This window comes from Alligator mississippiensis, chromosome 3, assembly GCF_030867095.1.
Source record: "Alligator mississippiensis isolate rAllMis1 chromosome 3, rAllMis1, whole genome shotgun sequence".
Classification (NCBI taxonomy): Eukaryota; Metazoa; Chordata; order Crocodylia; family Alligatoridae; genus Alligator; species Alligator mississippiensis.
The window spans coordinates 259,855,698-259,877,284 of record NC_081826.1 but is presented as its reverse complement, the minus strand read 5'-3'; the positions used below and the strand labels follow the sequence as shown (position 1 = coordinate 259,877,284).

Genomic DNA, 21,587 nt, shown 5'->3' with positions numbered 1-21,587 from the left:
AAGCAGAGATTCCAGCAGACTTTTGGGCCCAAGTCTTTAGAAGCTCCCTAGGATTGGCTCACCCTCTTCCCACCTCATCTTTCTTCCCTAACTGCTTGTGCCAAGTGTCTGTTACCATTGAGATCCTGGAGAGAGTTTATCACAGTTACTCCATTATCCCAGGGAGACAGGAATAGATACTGACCATCTAGTCACTGCAGTCTCTGGCTCAGCAGTTCCAGGATGTACATTTCCTCCTGTCCAGATAGATCCTTCTCAAAATATGCTACCTGCTCTGTACCACCAACAGCAACATCCTTGAGGAAGATACTGTACAGGATACCATGGAGGATAAACTTCTGTAGGACTACCTGCAGGTAGTATATTGGCATGTCTGAGCCAGAGAGATAAACAGTGACTGGTAGGATCACATAGCCCTGGGGACCTGGGATGACAGTGGCGCAGAATTTGAGAATGAACTGGACCACTTTCATGGAGATCTGTGCTAAGCTGCCCCCACTGCCTCAGCAGCAAGTCACTAGTATGAGGGCACATTTCACCATAGAGAAGCACATGGCCATTGCCATCTGGAAGCTGGCAATCTTCACCAGCCTCCGGTCCACGGACAACCACTTTGATAGGGACAAATGCACAGAGGGATCAGCTGAGTGGGAGATGTCACACCATCCAGAGGGTGCTGGAACTAACTACACCCATCTCCATCTTACCAACCCAAAGGAGTAAACCACCAGATTTTATCATGGCAGCTCAAGAGTATACAAATCAAGAAAGCTAGTTCTCCATTGTGCTGCAGCTTGTCATAGGCCCTGCAGTTTACTTGCACAACTACCAGCTGGTCAGGCAAGGCTCCTGACGCCAAGATCTACAGGAACTCCAGCCTGGTGCCCCTTCTGACACGGATGAATTTTGCCCACAGGGCTACCAGCATCGAGGTGGAAGTAGTAAATGTCTTTTCTGCTGCTACCCAGTAACCCAGTATCTGCTCTCTCCCTGTCCTATGAAGCTGCCTATAGAACTTCAGTGCCATGAAAGAATGGTTCAAGCACTCTCCAAGCAGCTGCTGCACAACCATCAAGTGCACCTTTAGATACCTCAAGGCAGATGGCCCTAGCAGGGGTACATCTAGATGCCACTAGGTGCTACTGTCCCAGATGGTTATCTTAGCCTGCATCCTGTACAACATTTACAATGCCAAGGAAGAAGCCTTTCCAGAGAATGGGTCAGAGGAAATTCAGCAGCTTACAGGCTGGTACTTGGGGCCCAGAGGCTGAACCACTGGGACACAATCACCATCAAGGCATTCTTATTAGGGATGCTCTGACAAACCACTTTCAGCCCCGCTGGACTGCAGAACAGAAAGAAGGCCCAACTGCATAAAGACTGAACAAGGCATGGGACACATTGTGATTGCTTTGTGAAACAAAAAAACCTGTTCATTGAACAGGAGAAAGTGTCACAATCATCTATGCTTTAAGTCTGGGGCAGGCAAAGTCTGGCCAACAGATTCAGCCAGCAGTGGACTCCATTTCCCAGCATTCCCTGCTCGCACAGCTGAAGCTGGTCCCCATGGAAACCTCAGCCACAGCTGTGCTGTGATAGTGCAAGGCTGGGGTTGCCATGGAGAACAGCCCCAGTCCTGGTGGCAGGGCGGGTGGTAGGGCAGGGCAGGGCACTGCTCTGGAGCCACTGGGATCTTGCAGTGGGGGCAGCTTGGCCTGGGGCCAGGGCAAAGCTGCGATCTGCATCCTCCACTATCCAGGCAGGGGCACGCAGGCAGCAGATCGCGGCTCTGCCCCAGCTCAGGACCACGCTGTCACCACTGCAAGGAGCTGGGACAGACCCGTGATCTGCAGCCTGCACACTCAGAACAGGGGCGCAGAGGCAGCGGATCACATCTCTGCCCTGGCCCTGGACCAAGCTGCCTCCACTGAGACATCCCAGCAGCTCTGAAGCAGCTCCCTGGCCCTGCTGTGCGTCCTGCCAGTGTGGCTGGGGCTAGTCTCCACAGCAACCCCAGCTTTGTGTTATCACAGCAGAGCTGCAGCTGGAGTCTCCATGGAGACTGGCCCTAGCCTTGCGGGCAGGGGCTGCTGGGAAATGGAGTCTGGCTGCCAGCCAGATCTGCCGTTTTGCTCACCCCTGCTTTAAGTGAGCAATGAAAAAGTGCTGTTAAAACTGGGGTGGGGAGGGTGAATGGCCATACTGTGGCCTTTCAAAACAGAGGCCTACTCAACTGGTGTTTTAGACTAAGGGAGTCCGTTGGTGTGAAGTAGTGTGGAGGTATGCCTCCACATTGACCCGATAGGCCAAAAGGACTTGAGCCCCAAGTAGCTGCTGCCCCCTCACAGCACTAGAGCTGGCTCAGAATCTGAGAGGTGGATAGGAGTTGCTCCAGACCTCAATTCAAGCACCCTGAGTTTGAGTCTAAATATGAAAGAGGGTAGCAGGTTTGGGAACTGAGAAGAGGACAGGGTAGAGGTGGTGCCATGAAAAAGCTGTGCAAACAGCATGTCTGGGGTGCGACTGGGACTGTGTTGCATCTGTTGACCAGGGCTCTGGTCTCAGTCCTACTGCAAGCAGCAGGAGAAAGGACTAGCTCTGAACAGAGGAGGTTGGGGAATGGACAAGCAAGACCTGGGAGGGAGGCTGAACCTCATGGAGCAAAGATCTGCCCCTAGATAGGGATTCAGTGGTACTGCTGGGAAAATGGTTGGGGCACGCAGGCAGGGGTGCTTTTAAAAGATGGCCATTGCCACTGCGCTGTGGTGTGGATCTGTAGCCATGACCACTGAGAATCTAATGGAAAGTGTCACTGATAGCCTTGGCCTGGAGTGCTCTGCAGCCATGCTCTTCTATTAGGGCATCTCATCTGCTGTCACTGTTCCCACCCCCTGCACAGACCAGCTGGAGCAGGCAGCAGTTTTGTAACTTCTTTGCCCCTGAGGGAAAATGGGGCAAGATAAGGGAAAATATGTGCCTCTTAAATATGGAGGCAAAGGGAGGCATTCTTATGGTCTTTGGGGACTTTCAGTGTCTCCAAAGACTGCTATGAAGGGATATGTCCCTACCAGTGGTGAGGAGGAGGCTGGGAACAGGGGTGCAGCACCTCCCCTTTGCCAAATCCTGGGTCTGCCCTTGGGCGCACGTACTTCTTGTGGTGTTTCTTTGTTCACTTTTTTTTTGAGCAGGCGCTTCCTTTTTGAAGGGAACTGGACTATTAGCTCCTTATATTAATATATATTAATCATATACTTGGAGAATGCTTGGCAGAATTACTTTTGTCTGTCAGAAATTCTTGTAACCTAGTATCTCTGTTAATACCAGAGCAGCATGGCTTTGACTTAATGGAAAAGCGATACTGTCTGGTATGTCCAATATTCTTTCTCTGATTTGATCCATCGGTTAGGTTAACTTCATACCCACCACAATGCTTCTAGCCAATTGTGCTATATATTGTATAGGGGAGAAAAGTATTATTCCTGATCTCTGTAGTAAGGAGTGTATGCCTTGACACATGGGTGATTACCCTTCCTGTACCATTACAACTGAAAAACATGATAAAATGTCGGAACTGACTTGCAACTTCTAAGAAGTATGAATAAATCATTATGGCTAGAATCCCATATTAATTCTTCTATTCAACTGGGTTACTCTTTCAAAAATACCACTTGGAATAAAAAAGCCCCCTAATTTTAACTCAAAGGTTACTGTCAGTCTGCGCGGACATCACAGAACTAATATACTACTCGGATTTGTTTGATATATTGTAGTAAAAATTAATGAGTTTAAATTACTTACTACAGAACTCAAGAGATTTTCATTGATATAAAAGAATTAGTTAACTGTAGTAATTTCATATGCAACTAAAGCTTGTAAAGCAGTTCTACAGCTTATCTAAACTTTATTAAAAATTAAGTATGTTATCTCTTAATGGCAAAAAAGATGGCTAGCTTTTCATGTTTTATTTACAAATACTGTTTCATCTTATTTTATGTTAATTGCTCATATTTAGGATGCAGATATTGGTATAGGCATTAGTTTAACAAGTGTTTGGTTAAAAAACAATTTTTCTTTCAAACTCGAGTCATGACTTTGATTTGGATATTCATGTTTACATTTGGTATCTTTCATTTAATACTATTCAGGTAGCCTCATTTTATTTGTATGTGCATATATTTTTTTCTGCTAGTATATGAGATGGCCTTTTGTCAGCTTTTTTTTGTTTTTGTTTAGTAGAATGGATGTTCATTAAGGCAGGTATCTTTTGTTATTAACAGTGCTTTATAATTTAACAGAACTACATGCTAAAAAAACCACAATGAGGGAAGATTGTTTTAAGTATACCTTTATTACTAAGCAACATGTCCTAGATGTCACAGTGACTGGGTAGGGAAAATCTTGTGCTTGATAATTGCCTCAACCAGCTTGATGATGTCTTGTCAAGGAACAAAATGTTATGTCTGACAAAGTGAGCGTGGAGAGCAGTCACAGATTCCTCTCTCACTACACTTTTCTCTCTTCCCCCACCTTTGTCCTCAAGTTCTTGCTCCTTGTAACAGCATGTCCTTTAAGTTCTCTTCTAAAAAGGCTATGCCAGCTAGATGATGTTAATAAGCCCCTTCAGCAGGAGCAACCACTTGAAGATACCTGAGATTGATAAATGACAAATGACATAACATGCGAAATGGATGGAGGCGCTTAAAAATTATGAATGCAGTTCTGACAGCTGTCCTTAGCAATACTCTCTACCGAATACAAATTGGGTAGGAGAGATCAAGGTAGTGCTCTTCCTTCCACCTATTCTTGTTAGTCCTATCGAAACATCAGCTAATTGCTTTTTTATGAGCTTTTATGATACATAAACAAAAATTGTGAGATTTAGATGCTAACTTTGTTGGTTTGCTGAAAATGATGGTGCTACCTAATCCCTTATTTTGGTTAATGTTCTGAACAATTCTTCAGATGCGTGGTATTGCACGAGTTACGTTTGAGCTGTATGTAACACTCAGCACAGAACAGATAAATCATTTTAAAGTTTTTTTTTATCTACTGAGTCACTTGAAGAGAGATGCTTTAAAAAAAACTTAAGGTAAAGGTTTGTCATACTGAGCTTAAATTGAAGCATCTGGAGCTGCAGATACTTTTTTTTTTTTAAATACCAAGCATGTACCTACAATAGCATTTGCACTAGTACAACAAGTAAAGTATGTTTTGCCAAAATAGTGGTAAAATCAACAAGGTAGGCCTTTCACATAAATATTCCTTCTTTCATCTACTGTTGATTTAGGGATCAACTTCATCTCTCTCTCATACTGAGAACCCCATGTTCTAAGCCTGTTTCTTCATGGTTTCTTTCTTTTGGTATTGTACCTGAACTGTCTGGTGTCCTGTGAGTCCTTTATATGTTGTTCCTGAAGAGTGGGATCATGGATTGTAAGATTCATATGCCCAGATGGGTAATGCAGTGTTTTTTTCATGGTCTCTGTAAAGCAGAATTTCCCCCAAATGTCACACTCCACTCTCACTCTCATGGCCACTCTTGTGCCCCCTTGCTGCTGCCACTGGCTGTGTCCCCCTCTCTTAAGGAGGGCGTGCACCCTGCAGTTTGAGAGATGTTGATGTCGCGTACAACTGATTTAGCAAAATACTTTCTAAAATCAATAGTGAGTTTTGCATGTTTATTTTAAAATTGACAGAGGTAGAAGTTGAATGTATATTACCGGTCAGGGCTATTGCAAGCCACTGGGACAAAAAGTGTTTTGCATGTGCCAAAAGAATGAATTCTGCTAGCTCATGGCACGGCTTAATTTAGTATTCTGGTCAAGAACCTTTTCTGATACTTCGAACTGCAGTTGTTCTAGGTGAGCATTGTTAAAGCAAATTGGTCACTGGGACTAGGAATGTTTCTACCTTGCTTTTTATTTTTAATTTAAATGTAACTGAGGGGAAAGTAAGACCTAATTGAGCATGGATAGAGAGCATAGACTTGAATAAATAATTAGATTTCTGAGGCCTCCAATGCAACTGAGCAAATGAAACCTTTTTAGGAAGGCTAGGAGCCCATTGGTGAGTCTGAGTAGAAATGGATTTTATAATGAACTAAACTGCTCTGACTTCATTAGTATTCATGATAAATAGAAAAATCTCCTTCAAGAAGATATATTCTCCTCTGTGAATTAAAGCATTTTTTCATGAACCAAATGATGATGGTGTCAACAACTGATGAAGATGAATAGGTCCTCCTCTTAATATGCCTCAGTTTTTTTTTTTTTTCTGCAATTGAAAGTGACTTTCAAGGGAAACTTACTAGAGTTTCAACCCCTCAGTTTAACTGTTTGGCAGAGAAATTCATACAATTTCTTTCCAAAGTGTATGAAGAAGCAACAATATAAAAATTGAACATTTTCAATAGCATTTATATTAAATAATCTATTTGTAGTTGGCTTTCTTACACCATAATAAAGAGCCAAATAGTAAGTAGTTGAGGGTGACAATATTACCTTAATCAGTGTTTGTGGCTAAGGAAATAAATAAAAATACTTGAGTTATATTAAAGGAAAGAATCCCATTTGCAAAGTAGAAATATTATGGATGGGAAGTAAGGCAAGATGCTACTTTTAGACAGTTAACAAATAGAGAATATTTAAAAAAAACCCTGATTTTTAAACAACTTTTGTATTTTGGCATTTCTACCTAAAGGCTAGTCTCCTTTTGTTGTTTTAGTATTTTTGCCTATTAGCAAATTGGTAAAACAATGTGTTAGATATTTTGCTGTATGAAGAACCATCTACTATATTACCCGAGCCCAAGATGACCCTCCCCTTACCCCCTCAACAATGTGATTCTATACATGGAAAGTTTATACATTTGTTATAATTTTCCAGGTGTAGAACCTGATTATTAGAGGGCCGTCTTCTTTACTGCTACAACATGGAAAGCAGTGGCTTGGGGGTTAGGCAGCCCCCTTGCCCCTCTGCTCTTACCCACTTTTTCCCCTTGCAGCTTGCCTCCTCGCTCCTTCCCCCCAGAGCCGCTGTCCACTTTTTCCACACCCCTTACTGTCAGATGCTGTGCTGGCTCTGTTGCCTCCCAAGCCCAGCCCCTGCCTGGCCACACAGCAGTGTCCCAGGGCCTGAAGCTGCTGATGTTGCTGATATTTTGGGGGGGCAGGGGACAGAGCCTGCATATTCTCCATAGAGCTGGAACTGGAGCCATGCCTCACAGTAGAGGGGAGTGCAGAGGCTGTGGGGCCAGCCAAAGGGGAGAAGATGATGTAGGGGGGGAGGCAGGCAGCTACCATGGCTCTGACCCTTGCCCCAATCCAGGCTCAGGACCGGAGTCACAGCTGCAGCAGCTGTCTCTTCCCCCATTCTTGGATCCAAAACTAGGGCCTTCCCCTCCCACCCCCTACATGATGAATGGGGTGGGGGGTGGGGGAACCCTGTTCCTGAATTTGAGTAATATAGTAGTTGGCTTCTCTGCTCTATTTTATATTATACTGTTTGTCAAACTGTACTGCATTGGGCATTTCAGCATTGCTCTTTATGGTTGGCACACATTTGCAAGTAACATGGAAATGATGACAATCTTTCGGTTTGTAAAAACTGTGTAAATTCTAAAGCCAATGTGTTCCTAGTTCTTGCTCTGTGGTGGAGAAAAGGTAGCATGGCATAATGGTGTAAGGCAGCATCTGCCATATTTTTGTTAGTGTTAACTTTTTAGCACTGTTTAGCTTTTTTTATTCTAAATTATCATGTGGCAGTGAAGGGAAGGATTTTCTCCTTTAGAAAATTGAGTTTCTCTGATTCCTTATGTGGCATTTAGTGGGCAGCAGGCATCTTTATGGTTTCTAGGGACCGATGCAGAATGTTCTGCAACTTTTTCCAGTACTGCAACTGTATAAGAGCAGATATGCATTTATTCTGCCTTCGGCTTTTAATCAATCTGGAGTTGGTAGTTTGCCCTTCTTGGCTTTGCCCTGAGGGGTTTTGCCCCTTCTTATTTACGCCAGCATTCCAGGTTTCCTTCTGTGGGGCTTCCCTCTGCTCATTAAACCTTTGCAGAAGATGTATGCAACACCTCAAACACATGCAACACCGATTTCAACATCTCCAAAAACCTATTTCCGTGTCAAGATGCTAAAGGGAAAGGTCACAAGTATTCCTACACTGCATTCCTACATTGTCCCCCTTACTCATGTGGTATTGTTTCTATTGGATTTTGATCAAGAAGTTGTAATAGCCAAGGGAGATATGCATTTTTAATTTTCATTCAAGGAGTGCTTTACTGGGTCTGTTACACAGGAACTCATCTTGAACGTGTGTAGGACTTTTTAATGAGAAGGATAAAGGACATATTTTATGTATCCAGTGGTGAACCAGGAACCCACTGTAAATGTGAGGAGAGTGATGCACCTGCCTAGCTATTGTTGGGCAGCTGTTGGCTGAATTAGATGCAACTTCCAACTGGCCACCGTTCAGTAGCCATTTCTGGCAGTGCTGCTATCTGGGAATACATAGAAGATGGCTTGGTTCAGTAGTATACTCTGCAAAAGTGAGAATTCCTACTGAATATTCAAAACAAATTTTCTCTACATATTGGAGACGCATTTGGATAGAATTTGAGCATATAATACACTTTATTCCTTTTTTCTTCAGGCACTTGGGGGTATTTGAAATGCAGCCCATCATTTTAACTCTAAGTGCCTGCCATTGGGAATTGGGCTTCTACTTAAGTTTTACAACTTCTACTTTAAAATGATGTCTGAGCTTGGGGACAAAAAAAAATTGACAGATGTTTTTCATTTTCAATTCAATGTCTGCAAATGTTTGAAGTAATTATGTCCCCTTCTTGGATTTGGTGTCTAATGTGTAAAAACTTTTGACGTGAGTGTCAACACACTGTGTAAGGAAATAAGTATAGGTATGTGTGTGCAAGAAGATAAGAAAAAGCGTAGCAATTTTTTTTTCAGTAAAGTAATAAAAACACTTCAATTCTGGGTTTTACATGTGCTTTAAGGAATTCAATCAACTGAAGCTTATACCTATGTTTTAAATGCCTTGTGAGAGATCTGTCACTAATCTTAAGAGATTTGTGGTAGCCAGAGAATAAGTATTTTGAAAATCAAATTAGTATCTTTCAAAATAATTAGTGGAGACTGTTTAAAAAAAAAAAAAAAAAAAAAAAAAGCCGGAGGGTTGTTTGTTTGTTTTTAAACAATCCATTTTCCTATTTTTCTTAATTTTTTGGTTTAGCGATTTTTATTTATTTATTTATTTATTTATTTAATTCATCTTCTTGGCACAGGTAGTGTTTAATACTTTTGCCACACACTTCCCTTCTTGAAGGCCAAAATCTTTTGTCTTTATTGCAGCCAGGTGAAGCCTCTGATTATATGGTCAGGTGGACAGTAAACCTTTGCTGCAGGTGTACTTTTAAAGCAAACAGCTTTGCTTTATGTATGTAGAGAAGAAAGTAGTCATTAGCTTTACCATGAAATTTCAGTGGCATTTCCAAACATTGACATAGGATGTAGATAGTAATGGGATTATTGTGTAAATAGGATTCACTGTTAATTACTTGACCTTACATGATCCGACTGTAGATATTTACAGCCTGGAAACATGCATGCATTTCACTATAGAATCTTAAACAGTCACCCATCTTGCAAGGTGAAATCCATTGAATAACACTGCAGACTTCTTTAGAAAGCCTGCCAAGCTGGTAAACTTTTTTTTAAGAACCCAGAACCATATTGTACTGTTGAACAAAAGATTTACTTTTGAGGAAAAATTCTGTTTCTAGATACTGACATAAATGAAAATGGTATGAGAGCAAATTGGTGCTCTTCTAAAATTAAATTGAGGCTGTCAATCCTTTATTCTCTTGGTGTCTGTACAAATTTTTAAGCTAACCTATGGAATTTTATAACAGGGATATAATTATTCAATATGTTCTGTAGAATTAATCTCTTTTTTTGTATTCTCTCTGGAGGCTTATAGAATAGTTTCCACAAAAGCCTACGGTTTCATGAGTACTAAATTCTATGGGCTTTTAAAACGGAGACTAAATTTATGGTGCAGATTATTTTCTGGATAGAAAAACGGTATGTTTTTGTGAAGTATGTTTTCAGAGTGAGGATAATAGGGCACAAAAGCCTCAAAAACATGTGGTGCTTTACTCCTGGCTTGTAGGTCAGATTCGGTTTGTATAGCCATGTCATCCAGCCTGCAGCATTCCTTACAGGTCTGAAAATTTGGTGGCAGGGAAGTGGTGGCAGCTTTAATTGCTGCTCCCCTATTGCCAAATTTTTGGACCTGTGGGGGAGCCCTGTGAGTTGGATTGCATGGGTCCTGTGTGCTAGATTGGGGCAGTATGGTGTGGGGATCCACACCAGTCATCCAGCTCAGGGACCAAAAGGTTGAGTACACTGCTCTAAAGGAATGAATGTTGTAGAAAAATGCATTTAAGCTAGTTCAGACTTTGCAACATACTTGCTTTCTCTTAAGGCAGGGGTGGGCAATTATTTTGGATGGAGAGCCATTTAATGAATTTTGGTGAGCTATCAAGTGCCTTGACAGTTTGCCAGCTTGGGACTGGAAGTCCTACCCCTAACACCTAGCCTTCACCACTAGAAGTCCCTTCCCTTGGCCCCCCCCCCCCAATACTCCTTTTGGGGGCAGGTTGCCATCTTGGAACCAGTATAAAACCAAATTGTACACTAAAAATCAGACAGCTAGTATAACATTTTAATTTTATTACAAAAAATATTTTTGTCGTGATTTGTGTTCGCATAGTGTATATAGAGGTGATTGCATAATAACTCAAATAAATTCTTAGTTTTGTGTGGGTGTGTGATAGGATGTGGGGGCGTGAGGGGTTATGGGGGTGGGGGCAGGGTATGGGTATGGGTATGGGGAGTGTGGGGACCCCTCCATACTCTCCACCCATGGTGCAGCAGCAGGCAGGGTGCTCAGGGCACAGCTCTGGCCAGCATTGCACATTGTGGTGGGGGGGGCGCAGCCTCTACCAGGCATCCATCACCAATGCTCCCTGCCACTCAAGTACTGCCCCTGCACTCGCACAGCAGGGAGGAAAGCCCCATGTGTTGGAGCCAGCCGTTTTCCCTGCCAGGGCTGCACAGCACTGGAGAGAAGCCCCGCGTGCAGGAGCCTGCTGCCTTCCCTGCAGGGGCTGTGCTGCAGGGAGGGAAGCCCCACTTACCTTCCCCTGCAGGGTGGGGAAGGCAGCCAACTCCAGCACGTGGGACTTCTCTCCTGTGCTGTGCAGCCCTGGCAGGGAAGACAGGCTCCAGCACATGAGGCTTCCTTCCTTGCTATGCAGCTGTGGGGCCTGCGCGTGAGTGGCAGGGAGCGCCAGCGATAGACAGCCTGCTGTGCTCCTCGCTGTGATGTGCAGCACTGGCCGGAGCCACGCCGTGCTGGGCCCCTGGGCCCTGAGCTATGGGGCCACTGCCACCACTTACTAGGGCTGCACGCCATGGGGGAGTGTGGCAGGGGGCACCCTCTTACACCCACATGCTGCCCAGCCAAACTCCACACTGCCACCACCCACCTGGGTGTGAGCTCTGCTCTGCCACCAGCCCCAGCCCTGCGCTCCCTCCCAGATGCAGCCCTGCCCCCAGTACTTCCCTACGTGCTGCCCAGAGCCAGAAGGAGACCAGGGAAGTGGAGCAGGTCCCTGGGGACTGCAGCAGTGGCAGCAGCAGCCCTGCACAGAAACTGTACGCTACTCAGGCCGGGCCCTTCCGCCCATAAGGGTGGGAGTGAGGCAATAGTGTATGTTTGGTTGGTGAGTGTACACATTGGGTGCTTTGCACCCACCCTGGCTGGTGAAAGGGCTGGGTGGGGCACAGTTTGTTGGTGGGCTCCATGGACCCAATGAAAATGCTTGGCAGGCTGGATCCGGCCTGTGGGCTGTATTTTGCCTACCTCCCTATTAAGGTGTGCGTTTTAATAAGGACATTTTTCAGTATTTAACAACAGGAACACCCCTTTGCATAAATTAGAGTGTATGCATTTATAGGAATATCTAACAGCAAAGGTAGTTTTGAATTGGGGATGCTAGACTAAAAGCATATGTCTAGCTTAGTCTATAAACTGAGCCTTGGTTAACTGCCTGTATGGTCAAGATATGGAGAAGTCAAATATTCATTCATTTATTTAAATAATTTGGATTGTAATCATTTTACAACCTTGATATTTTCTGTTTCAGAAAGCGAACTCCTCAAAATAGCAGTCACAATGAAAATTGTTGTTTCTGTTGAGATTTTCCTGTTGTCACACAAGTAAAATAATGTGTTACCATTTCTAACTCCCACCTAAGTCCATTACCTACTTTTTTTTTTTTTTCAGTCTTTTTACATTGATGCTTGTAACCTGTGAATGACTGTTTACTATTCAAGAACGTGTACTCACCAAAGATTTTTTTTTTCTCTCTATCATGGATTAGTTCTGTTATGGAGCAGGTTCTCTTTCCTGACATCTTACTGGCCAGTCTCCTCTCTTGACCACTGTGGCTATGCATACCTCTTTCTGGTTTCATTCTGCATCAGTAGAGCCCTGCATCATATCATTCCCAGGCACTTTGCAAGGATGCAAGTCTCATGTAAATATGGACTTGGCTGCACTCCGCTATGAAGTAATGAGTATGGCTTGTGTGCTGAGCAGAAAAACTTGAGTGCTTATAAACTGGTAAAATCTCTGTGACCTAGTTTAAAAATAAAGCAGATCTTTTGTCTTTTGACCTTTCTGTTTGGACAGCTGTTCATATCCTTTGGCTATTGGAATATGAACCTTGTTACAGTGGCTTTAAGGTTTCCATAAAACCAAACAACAAAATATAATAGATTTAATTGATGTGCATATTTCCAGTACTTTTACTTTTACTAATTTAAGCATATGAAAAATTTATTTGTGAATCATCGTATAGTTCAGAATGTATAGTTATTTGCCTTAATCACCATTTTAAAATTGTGCACACAGCAGACTACTTAATATCCATACTGTACATCTCCAGAATGAATGAAGCATTTCAGGAAAGCTGGAGTTATTAAAAACATTCCTCAGTTGGTGGCTGTACTTCCTTGGAAGCAAACATTTTACCTGGCATGAGGGGGAAAGATATTCTGCTGTGGATAGAAAAACTTTTCGTATTCTCTTTCAACTTCGGCTTGAAGTGAAATGTGAATTTTGTAAGGAAACTTTTATTTAGAAGTCTGAGAAGCACAGAAGTTGTTCTCCCTTCAAAGAGGTGTACTGTAGTTGTAATGAATAGCTCCTATTCTCTCTCCTCAAAAACAATCCTTCATAATTTTCTAAAGCATCTTGTTTCTCTGAAGAAAATCTCTATTTTCCGTGGAACAAAAAACACCCAACAATGGAAAAAAAGTTTGATGTGGCAATACTGCCAAATTGTAAAAAAAATGGAAGTATGAGAGTTGTAAGTTTAAGATATATAAAAGCATAGATAAATTAACTAGTAGTACCTGTTCCTATGGGGTAACATTTTGTCATCCTTGAAGTTATTTTGCCATTGACTTTGGTGAAACCATGAAATTAAAAGGCACAAAAATTTCTTTTTCTGGGCTCCACTGAGGCACTGGAGTTGTTGTTTCAACTTTTAAAACATGGAGCTTTTAAATTTTTAAAATCAGGTAAAGGGATTATTGGAAAGGTGAGTCTTTCTGTTTTTGTTTTGAATAGTTTGCAGCTTGGGCTCTGTCTGTGGTCCTTTAATAAAAATTGTGCTGTGGGGAGAGAGATTTTCAACATCTGGTAATTAGGGGTGCACTGACAGATTTTGGGGGCTGATACCGATAGCCGATTTTTTTTTTTTTTTTTAAAGGAGGCATGTTGGCTGATACCAATCCAAATTCTGATATACCTGTGGGCAGCTGGTAAGTCTGTTGTGGTGGAAGGGTAGGAGCATGGCGGGGAGCAGATCTAAGCTTCCTGTGATGAGGAAGGGAGGGAGCAGGGGCAGGCACTGCCCAGCTGAGGCAGGGCAGAGTGTGGGATGGAGCTGTGGCTCATGGAGGGGCGGGAGGGGTTGGCTGCTGCTGCTGCTTGCACCTGGAGGGGGCATGTGCGGGGTAGGCAGGCTGCAGCTGCAGTCTGGAGCAAGGGCTGCTCTGGCGTCTTCTTGGTGGGGGCATGGCTCAGGGAGGGGGCTCTGGGAGGGGGCTGCAGCCACCCCAAATTTTGCCATAGCCCTGCTCCTAGCGCTGCTGCCACTGCCTGCCCAACACAGCCAGCCATGGCTCAACACCCTGCCTCCAACCGTGCACTGGGAAGAGCCAGGGCTGCACTGGGCAGGTGGCACTGGTGCTGGGAGTGGGGCTACGGTGAAATCTGGGGTGGCTGCACCCCCTTTGTAGTTCCCGTTCCAAGCCCATCCCCCGCCTAGAAGAGCCCAGAGCAGCCCCGGCTCCAGATTGCAGCTACAGCCTGCCTGCCCTGCCCCATGCAGATCTGGGGTCACACGCCCCCCACTCATTCCCTCCCGGGGTGCAAGCAGTGGTGGGAGCTCCCCCCCCACAAGCTGCAGCTCTGTCCTACGCCCCATCCCCTCCCTCACTGGGGGGGGGAGGGTGGGGGGCGATTGATCTGCGTCCCCCTCGCACCTCCTTCCTTTCCCTTCCACCACAACAGACTTACCAGCTGCATGCAGTTCTCCATGCTGCCGGGCTGTGCTCCTCGCTGCCTGCATGCATGAGCATTAACAGCCAAATTATTGACTGCATCCGGTTGATTTCCAATACAATATTGGTACTGATCCAATATCGGACGGATGTATCAGTGCACCTCTACTGGTAATTATTACCTGGGTATGTCAAGTTAGAAGTTTGAGTTGTAGTTTGGTAGAAATTGGATTGTTATTTAGTACTGGAGATGTAGAATTCTAAAGCTAGTTAGATGGCCACAGCAAACATAGGCCAGATACAAGATTTTGTATGATTCTGTTAAATATTTTGTTTGGGATATTACGATATCCCAGAACAAAAAACAGGTGTTTTATCATCATATGTTGCCTGGAAATGGCACCAATTAGAGTTAGCTGTGAACTTTAAAAAGTTGAGGGAAAACTCAGTTATGTTTCAGGGCTGATTTCCAAATAGGGTAGATCAATCTGTGTGAACTGTTCCACTTTTGATTTTATTGTATAAGGAAGTGCAACCATAAAACTTAGCCAGTTAGTATGTGGCATGAATCTATATAAAGAAGAGCTACATTAGATATAAAGAGAAAATCTTTGTTCAATTTGAATTCCTATTGAATTCAGTACAGATGCATCATCTTGCAATCAGTAACCTGTCATTTGTGAAGAAATAGTTAAGTTACTCTAAAATCTTTAAGTATCTTGTTAGTAGCTTTCCTGCTTTAATACTTTTTGGTCATCAGAAGTTTTGTAGGCAAGAGGATCTCCCTGACCCCATTTGTTTTCATTGCTTCCTTTTTAATTTGGTTTGTATTGTAAATTCCTCAAGGCAGGGATCTTACCTACTAAATGATTTTGCTGGGTATCATGCATAAGTACAGGACTTACAAATAAGGACCAAGTTCTGTACTTGGCCACAAGTCAGGAAAGAATCCGTATTCAGGGAAAGTACATTCTGTGAGAACGATAAATGAATCAATTTCCAAAATGTTATCCTGACCAGAAAAATGCTGAAGTGCCTTCTCTGACTCTGTCCTGCAGATGACCTGATAATGAACTTCGTAAGCGCATGGACTTTCGGGTGGCTGAGAAATTAGAAAACATAAAACAGCATAAATCTGAAAATTAGTGTGTCTGAATTGTTGCTGTTGATTTTTTTGCGCTGTTGTAATAAAATGTTTTCAAAGCTATCACAAGTAATAGGATTAAGAAATGAAATATATTACGAGTAGTGTGCATGTTGCTAAATGTTATTAGTGATTGCACAAGTACTTGTCAACCTCACATATGTTACTGAAGTGGTAATTTTTTTTTCTTTATTTCACTCTTACTTCTGAATCCTTTTAACTTTTTTCTGGAGATAGGTATTTTTGTGCAAGTGTTCCACCTTTTTTTGCCCACCTGTTTTCTGTTGCCTGTTTGTGAAATCTCCATATTAATCAGATATGTCATCACAAGTAGCAGAATATAGTTAAGTGTAGAAAAAAAGGGAAAACATCTTCTGAATAATACTAGAATTTTTGTGTTTTTATATTTTCTGTGAATTAAATATAATATATTTATATAATTATTATATAATATATAAATATATTATTTGCCCATGAAATAAATATGTTTAAATAGAATATTTTTTTCCAGTTTCAGCAGATCTTTAAGTATCTGTTTAGGTATTGTTTTTTAAAGAGGTTTCTTAACTTGAAACATACAGCTTTGTGTTGATTATGATGTGCTGCCATCTGGTGGCTGTTTACATGACGCTGTACATAATTTGTGCAGGGGGAGAAAGGTTATTCGGGTTGGATAGTCAACTCACTTGAAGTTATGAAATGAACTTTGTGTAGAAGGTCCATAAAAAACCTTTATTATGCCTCTCTAAGTCCCATTTTGTACCTTGAATGAGGCAGCTATTGGGGAGGGAGAGGTGTGTGGCAAGGGAGTTGTATACTGCATATAGAAGACTGTATCATAACACATGCAAAAATGTTAGACTTATTACATGGACAGCAATAAATCAGGCATTTCCTGACACTTCAATGCTGCAGCTTAGATGTTAAATGAATTATGTGGTCTTTTCAAATGTAATGTTCTTACATCTTGAAAGCTTTTTTTTTTTTTTTTAAGCATAATGATAGGGGAGTACAATCTCAGGCAGATGTGTGTTTTTTGTTTTTTGTTTTTTTTTTCTTTCCCTCCTCTAATGCAGAATGAATTCTTAATGATGCATCTTTTTGTTTCTTCACAGCTTGATCATGTATTATCACCTCCTTCTATGTCATTTCGGAAATCCAGCAATCCAGAAGTATCTTCTGGGTCTGGAAAGTCTTTTAAATTTAAGAGAAAGCTGAGTGAAGATGGCAAACAGCTTAGAAGAGGAAGTCTTGGAGGAGCCCTGACTGGTGAGTCTAAGGGGTGTGAAATCTAAAAATACAGCTTATTGTAATCATCATTTTCATAGAAAAGCAAATACCAAGTAACAAAATGCACATAATTTGTCCTCTGTTATCTGATAGAGTTTTCTCTTCTACCTAGTTCTCAAAGAATGTGGAGCTAGCCATTAACTGAGATGTTTCCGTGGGCCAAAAAAGAAAATGTAGTGAAGAAGTATAGATATGTCACAAAGTACCCTCCAGGGAAGTGGTTGCTCAAGACCACTTCAGCCTTGTTGGGTCTCTGAGAGTCCCCCAAAGCCAGCCCAGGTATGGCTTCTAGAGCAGGTGGGGGAGTCCAGGCTCCTTCCCACTTTGAGACCCTGTCCTTTTAGTCCCTCACATTACCTGGTTGTCCATGGCCCTAACTCCAGGAGCTAGAATCCACTTCTGCTTCAGAAAGGGACTTTAGCTCTTGATGGGAAGACCCAGGGCAACCTGAAGTTTCAAGCAGTAAATAGACAGCTCTGCTTCAATAAAATCAATTACTGGGACAAAGGCCCCTCAGTCTGAGGTTCTTTTTCTGTCTTCAAAGGGTTATGCAGTTCCTGTCTCCAGTCCAGCCCACACAGCCAGAGCTGTTCTCTTTCTAGTCTTTCCAGACCTTGAAGCCCCAAGAGCTCCTCTCCTGATTTCTGACTCCAGATATTTATCCAAGTATCTGACAAGCTGTTGTTAACACACCCCTTTCCATCGTTATGATGCTTTTGGTATTCAGCTTCCTCCCAGTCTCCTAGGTGTGTGCCATCTTGACTTGGTTGATATATCAACAAAGCTGTTCAAGGCTTTGTATGTTAGAGGTCCATGTTGTCTCATGGGTAGACAGATCTCTTGCTTTGTCTCTCTAGTTCAGTGGTTTCCAAACTCTGACAGATTGTATACCACCAGTTTAAAATGATACAATCTTAAGTACCACCAGCAAATTTTTGTCATGTAATTATAATCAATCTGTTAAAATGTACCACTGACGGGTTGTCTGCATACCACTGGTGGTACCCGTACCACAGATTGGTAGAACCGCTGCTCTAACCCACTCTTTCCTCCCTGTATAAGTTAGCCAGAAAGAAACCAAGGCATGCAACATAAGCTAGGGTTACCATATTTCCAGTTCCAAAAAAGAGGACACCTATTGCTCGTGCACATGGGGGTGAAATGATTGTGAGAGGCAGTGATATGACTGTGCACTGGCCCTGCCATTGCATTGCCCCTCACTCCCAAGCCACAGACTCCCAGCTTTGCTGCGGCCCCTCACTCCTGACTTCGGGACCACTAGTCCTGCTAATGCCCTTCACTCCTAACCTGCATCCTGCCCCCCTGGGCCATGCTGATGCCCCTTACTACCAGCCCACAGCCCCCCTTCCCCTATCCCTGCTGATGCCTCTCACTCCTGCCCTGCAGCCCTGGGCCCCACACTCTGGACCCACAGTCCCCAGCCCCTCACTTCCAACAGCCCCCTGCTCCCTCTGTCTCCTGGCTGCCCCATCCCTGCAACCTTTTTCACATAGTGGGCTGCTGCCTACAACCTAGCCCCCTCCACAAGTTGCAGTCCCGCACCCCATGTTGATCAAATGCTGCTGCAAGAGGAATAGATGGAAAAAGGCAGGTGCTAGGATTGTGGGAGTGCCTTCTGTGCTGAGGCAGAGAAACTAAACTGAACTTGATAGGTACTAAGACCCTGGGGGGACATCTCCTTTGCCCCCAGGTGGCCAAGCATTTTCTGACTGCAGCCCAGGTGCCTGAACAGCTTCTACCAGTACTGGCAGGCACCTGCTCCCCTCTCACAGCTGAGCTGAGCAAATTCCTGGGCATTTGATTAAATTAAAAAGCCTGCCCAGATGGAGATCGGAGGATCAGAAAAGAGGACATGTCTGAGAAAACCTGGACGTATGGTAACCCTAACATAAGTGCAGATTTGCGCAGAATTATTATGGTAAAACCTGCTGTCCAGCACAGCGCTGTGTTGAAAGCCTGATTCTTCCAAAAGTATTCACTCCCCATAAGCTACTGTTACACTTGATGGAAGCTTCTAGGTGCTGAATGCTCCTAAATTTCTGGTTGTTTTAAGGTCCGAAAATGAGAACCATTCCTTACAGAACTCTCGTAAAAATCTGTTCTCAGGTTATGCAAATAAAATGAACATGAAAAGGCGAAGACCAGCTAAGCAGTGTTTTTTTTATTAAATAGATTAAATTTGGCAATCTTGGTTTCAAGAAATTGAACGTAGAGATCCTATCCTGCAGAAGCACATGTGATTAACTTTACCGCTATGAATAGTACACTAGATTTCCATTAGACTACACATGACAATATTAAGAACATGGCTCAAGACCTTGTTGTGTCCAACAAACTCGTATTGTTCAGCTATGGGAAATTTGGACAGATGAAATTCAGTTCAGAAAGCTGAACTGATCTCTCTCTCTGGCTGGAATCTGCTCATCTGTAAATAAATCAAATGCATGGTTTTGTTGATAATGAAAAATGATACAAAATGGAAGAAAATTCCTTGAGCTATTTTCTCTTGATGCCCTGGCCAGTTTTTTAAATATAGTATTTTTCCCTAATGTTTCTGTGACTTATTCTCTGTAAAAAGGCTAGTGAACATGAAAATACAAGGATTGACAAACACAAAAAAGAAAACCCTTTTTTATTTCATAGATTAGAATGCATTGGAACAGTTTTAAGCATTGGATAGGCATTATGTTTTTAGTGCAAAATATACCCTCATAGAAGTGAGTATACAGCCCTCCAAGCTATTTGTAGGCTACCAAAGTGGTGAAAACATTACAAAATAGTACCTCTTTGAGAGAGGACCTTTTCAGTTTTGTAGCACTAAGTATAACGCCTGCACATAGTGCTCCACAGCTCTCTAGGACCTGCAGTATCCCACAGTTCACCACTCTCTTCCTCTGCCCCAAACTTGTAAGGTGACTCATGCTGTATATTACAAGAATAATATTAAAGATAAAAAAATCAGACACTAAGGAAAAACAGAATTAAAGTTGTTTGCAACTTAATTTGGCCCCCTTGTGTGTATTACAATAATCTTGAATTATGTTATTTCTACACCATTTTTCCAAAGGACTTTTGTCTCTGTTAGTGCGCAGGATGGACAGTACTGAATTAATTGAGCAACTGTTCAATGTGTTGTTTTCTCTTTGTTTTTCAACACGCTGCCTCAGGTTTTGTTTACTGTGCTGTTCTTAACTTCCTCCTGGTGCTCATCGTTATAGTATGCAGGTGCTTCACCAACATTGATTAATCCTCTACAGGGATGGGTTTATATAATCCCTATTGTACACATGGTGACCTGAAGCAAAGAGACTTGGGTCAAAAATACTTTATGGAATCATGCAAAAATAAGGCTTGGAAATGACCTCAGGAGGTCATCTAGCCCAGCCCCCTGCTCAAAGAATGACCAGCCCCAACTAGATCATCCCCACCAAGGCTTTGTTTAGCAAGGCCTTAAAAATCCCCAAGGATGGAGAGTCCACAAACTCTCTGGTAACCTGTTCCATTGTTTTACTACCTACTAGTGAGAAAATTCTTCCTAATATCCAACCTAAACTTCCCTTGCTGCAACTTGAGATCTGTTGCTCCTTGTTCTGTCATCTGCCACCACTGAGAACAGTCTAGCTCAATCCTCTTTTGAACCCCCACTTTCGGTAGTTGAAGGCTGCTATTAAATCCCCTCAGTCTTTTCTCCAGACTAAGTTAGTCCAGTTCCCTCAGCCTCTCCTCAGAAGTAATGTCCCCCAGCCCCCTCATGTTGTTGCCCTCCACTGGACTCTCTCCAGTTTGTCCTCATCCTTTCTGTAGCGGGGGGCCCAAAACTGAACACAGTTCTCCAGATGTGGCCTCACCAGTTCTGAATAGTGGGGAATAATCACTTCCCTTGACTTGCTGGCAACACTCCTACCAATGCAGCCCAGGATGCCGTTAGCCTTCTTGGCAGCAAGGGAACAATGTTGGCTTGTAGTGGCTTATTTTCCACTGTAACCCCCAAGTTCTTCTCTGCAGAGCTGCTGCCCAGCCAGTCAGCCCCCAGCCTGTACTGGTACACAAAATTGTTCCATCCTAAGTGCAGGACTTTGCATTTGTCCTTGTTGAGCCTCATGAGATTTCTTTTGGCTCAATCCTCCAGTTTGTCTAGGTCACTCTGAATCCTAGCCCTACCCTCCAGCCAATTTATTACTCTCCCTAGCTTGGTGTGTTCTGCAAACTTAATAAGGGTGCACTCTATGCCATCTTTCAGATCATTGATAAAGATATAGTACGAAACCGGCCTGAGGACTGACCCCTGGGGCACTCTACTTGATACCGGCTGCCAAATAGATGTTGAGCCATTGATTACTACCCTCTGAGGCCGATACTGGCAGCCATTTTTTTTATCTACCTTACAGTCCATTCATTTAGCCCATACTTCCTTAGCTTGCCTGCAAGAATGTTGTGGAAAACCATATCTAAAGCCTTGCTAAAATCAAG

The 21,587-nt window shown here is 43.1% G+C and overlaps 1 protein-coding gene across 1 annotated transcript in view; it reads left to right on the top strand.

The window, feature by feature from the left end:
* MAST4 (microtubule associated serine/threonine kinase family member 4) overlaps positions 1-21,587 on the top strand; it is a 496,570-nt gene that overhangs the window by 99,055 nt on the left and 375,928 nt on the right. Inside the window, exon 2 of the mRNA XM_019495987.2 lies at positions 16,922-17,075. Coding sequence (XP_019351532.1) covers positions 16,922-17,075 — 154 coding nt within the window. The remainder of the gene's footprint in view (positions 1-16,921; positions 17,076-21,587) is intronic.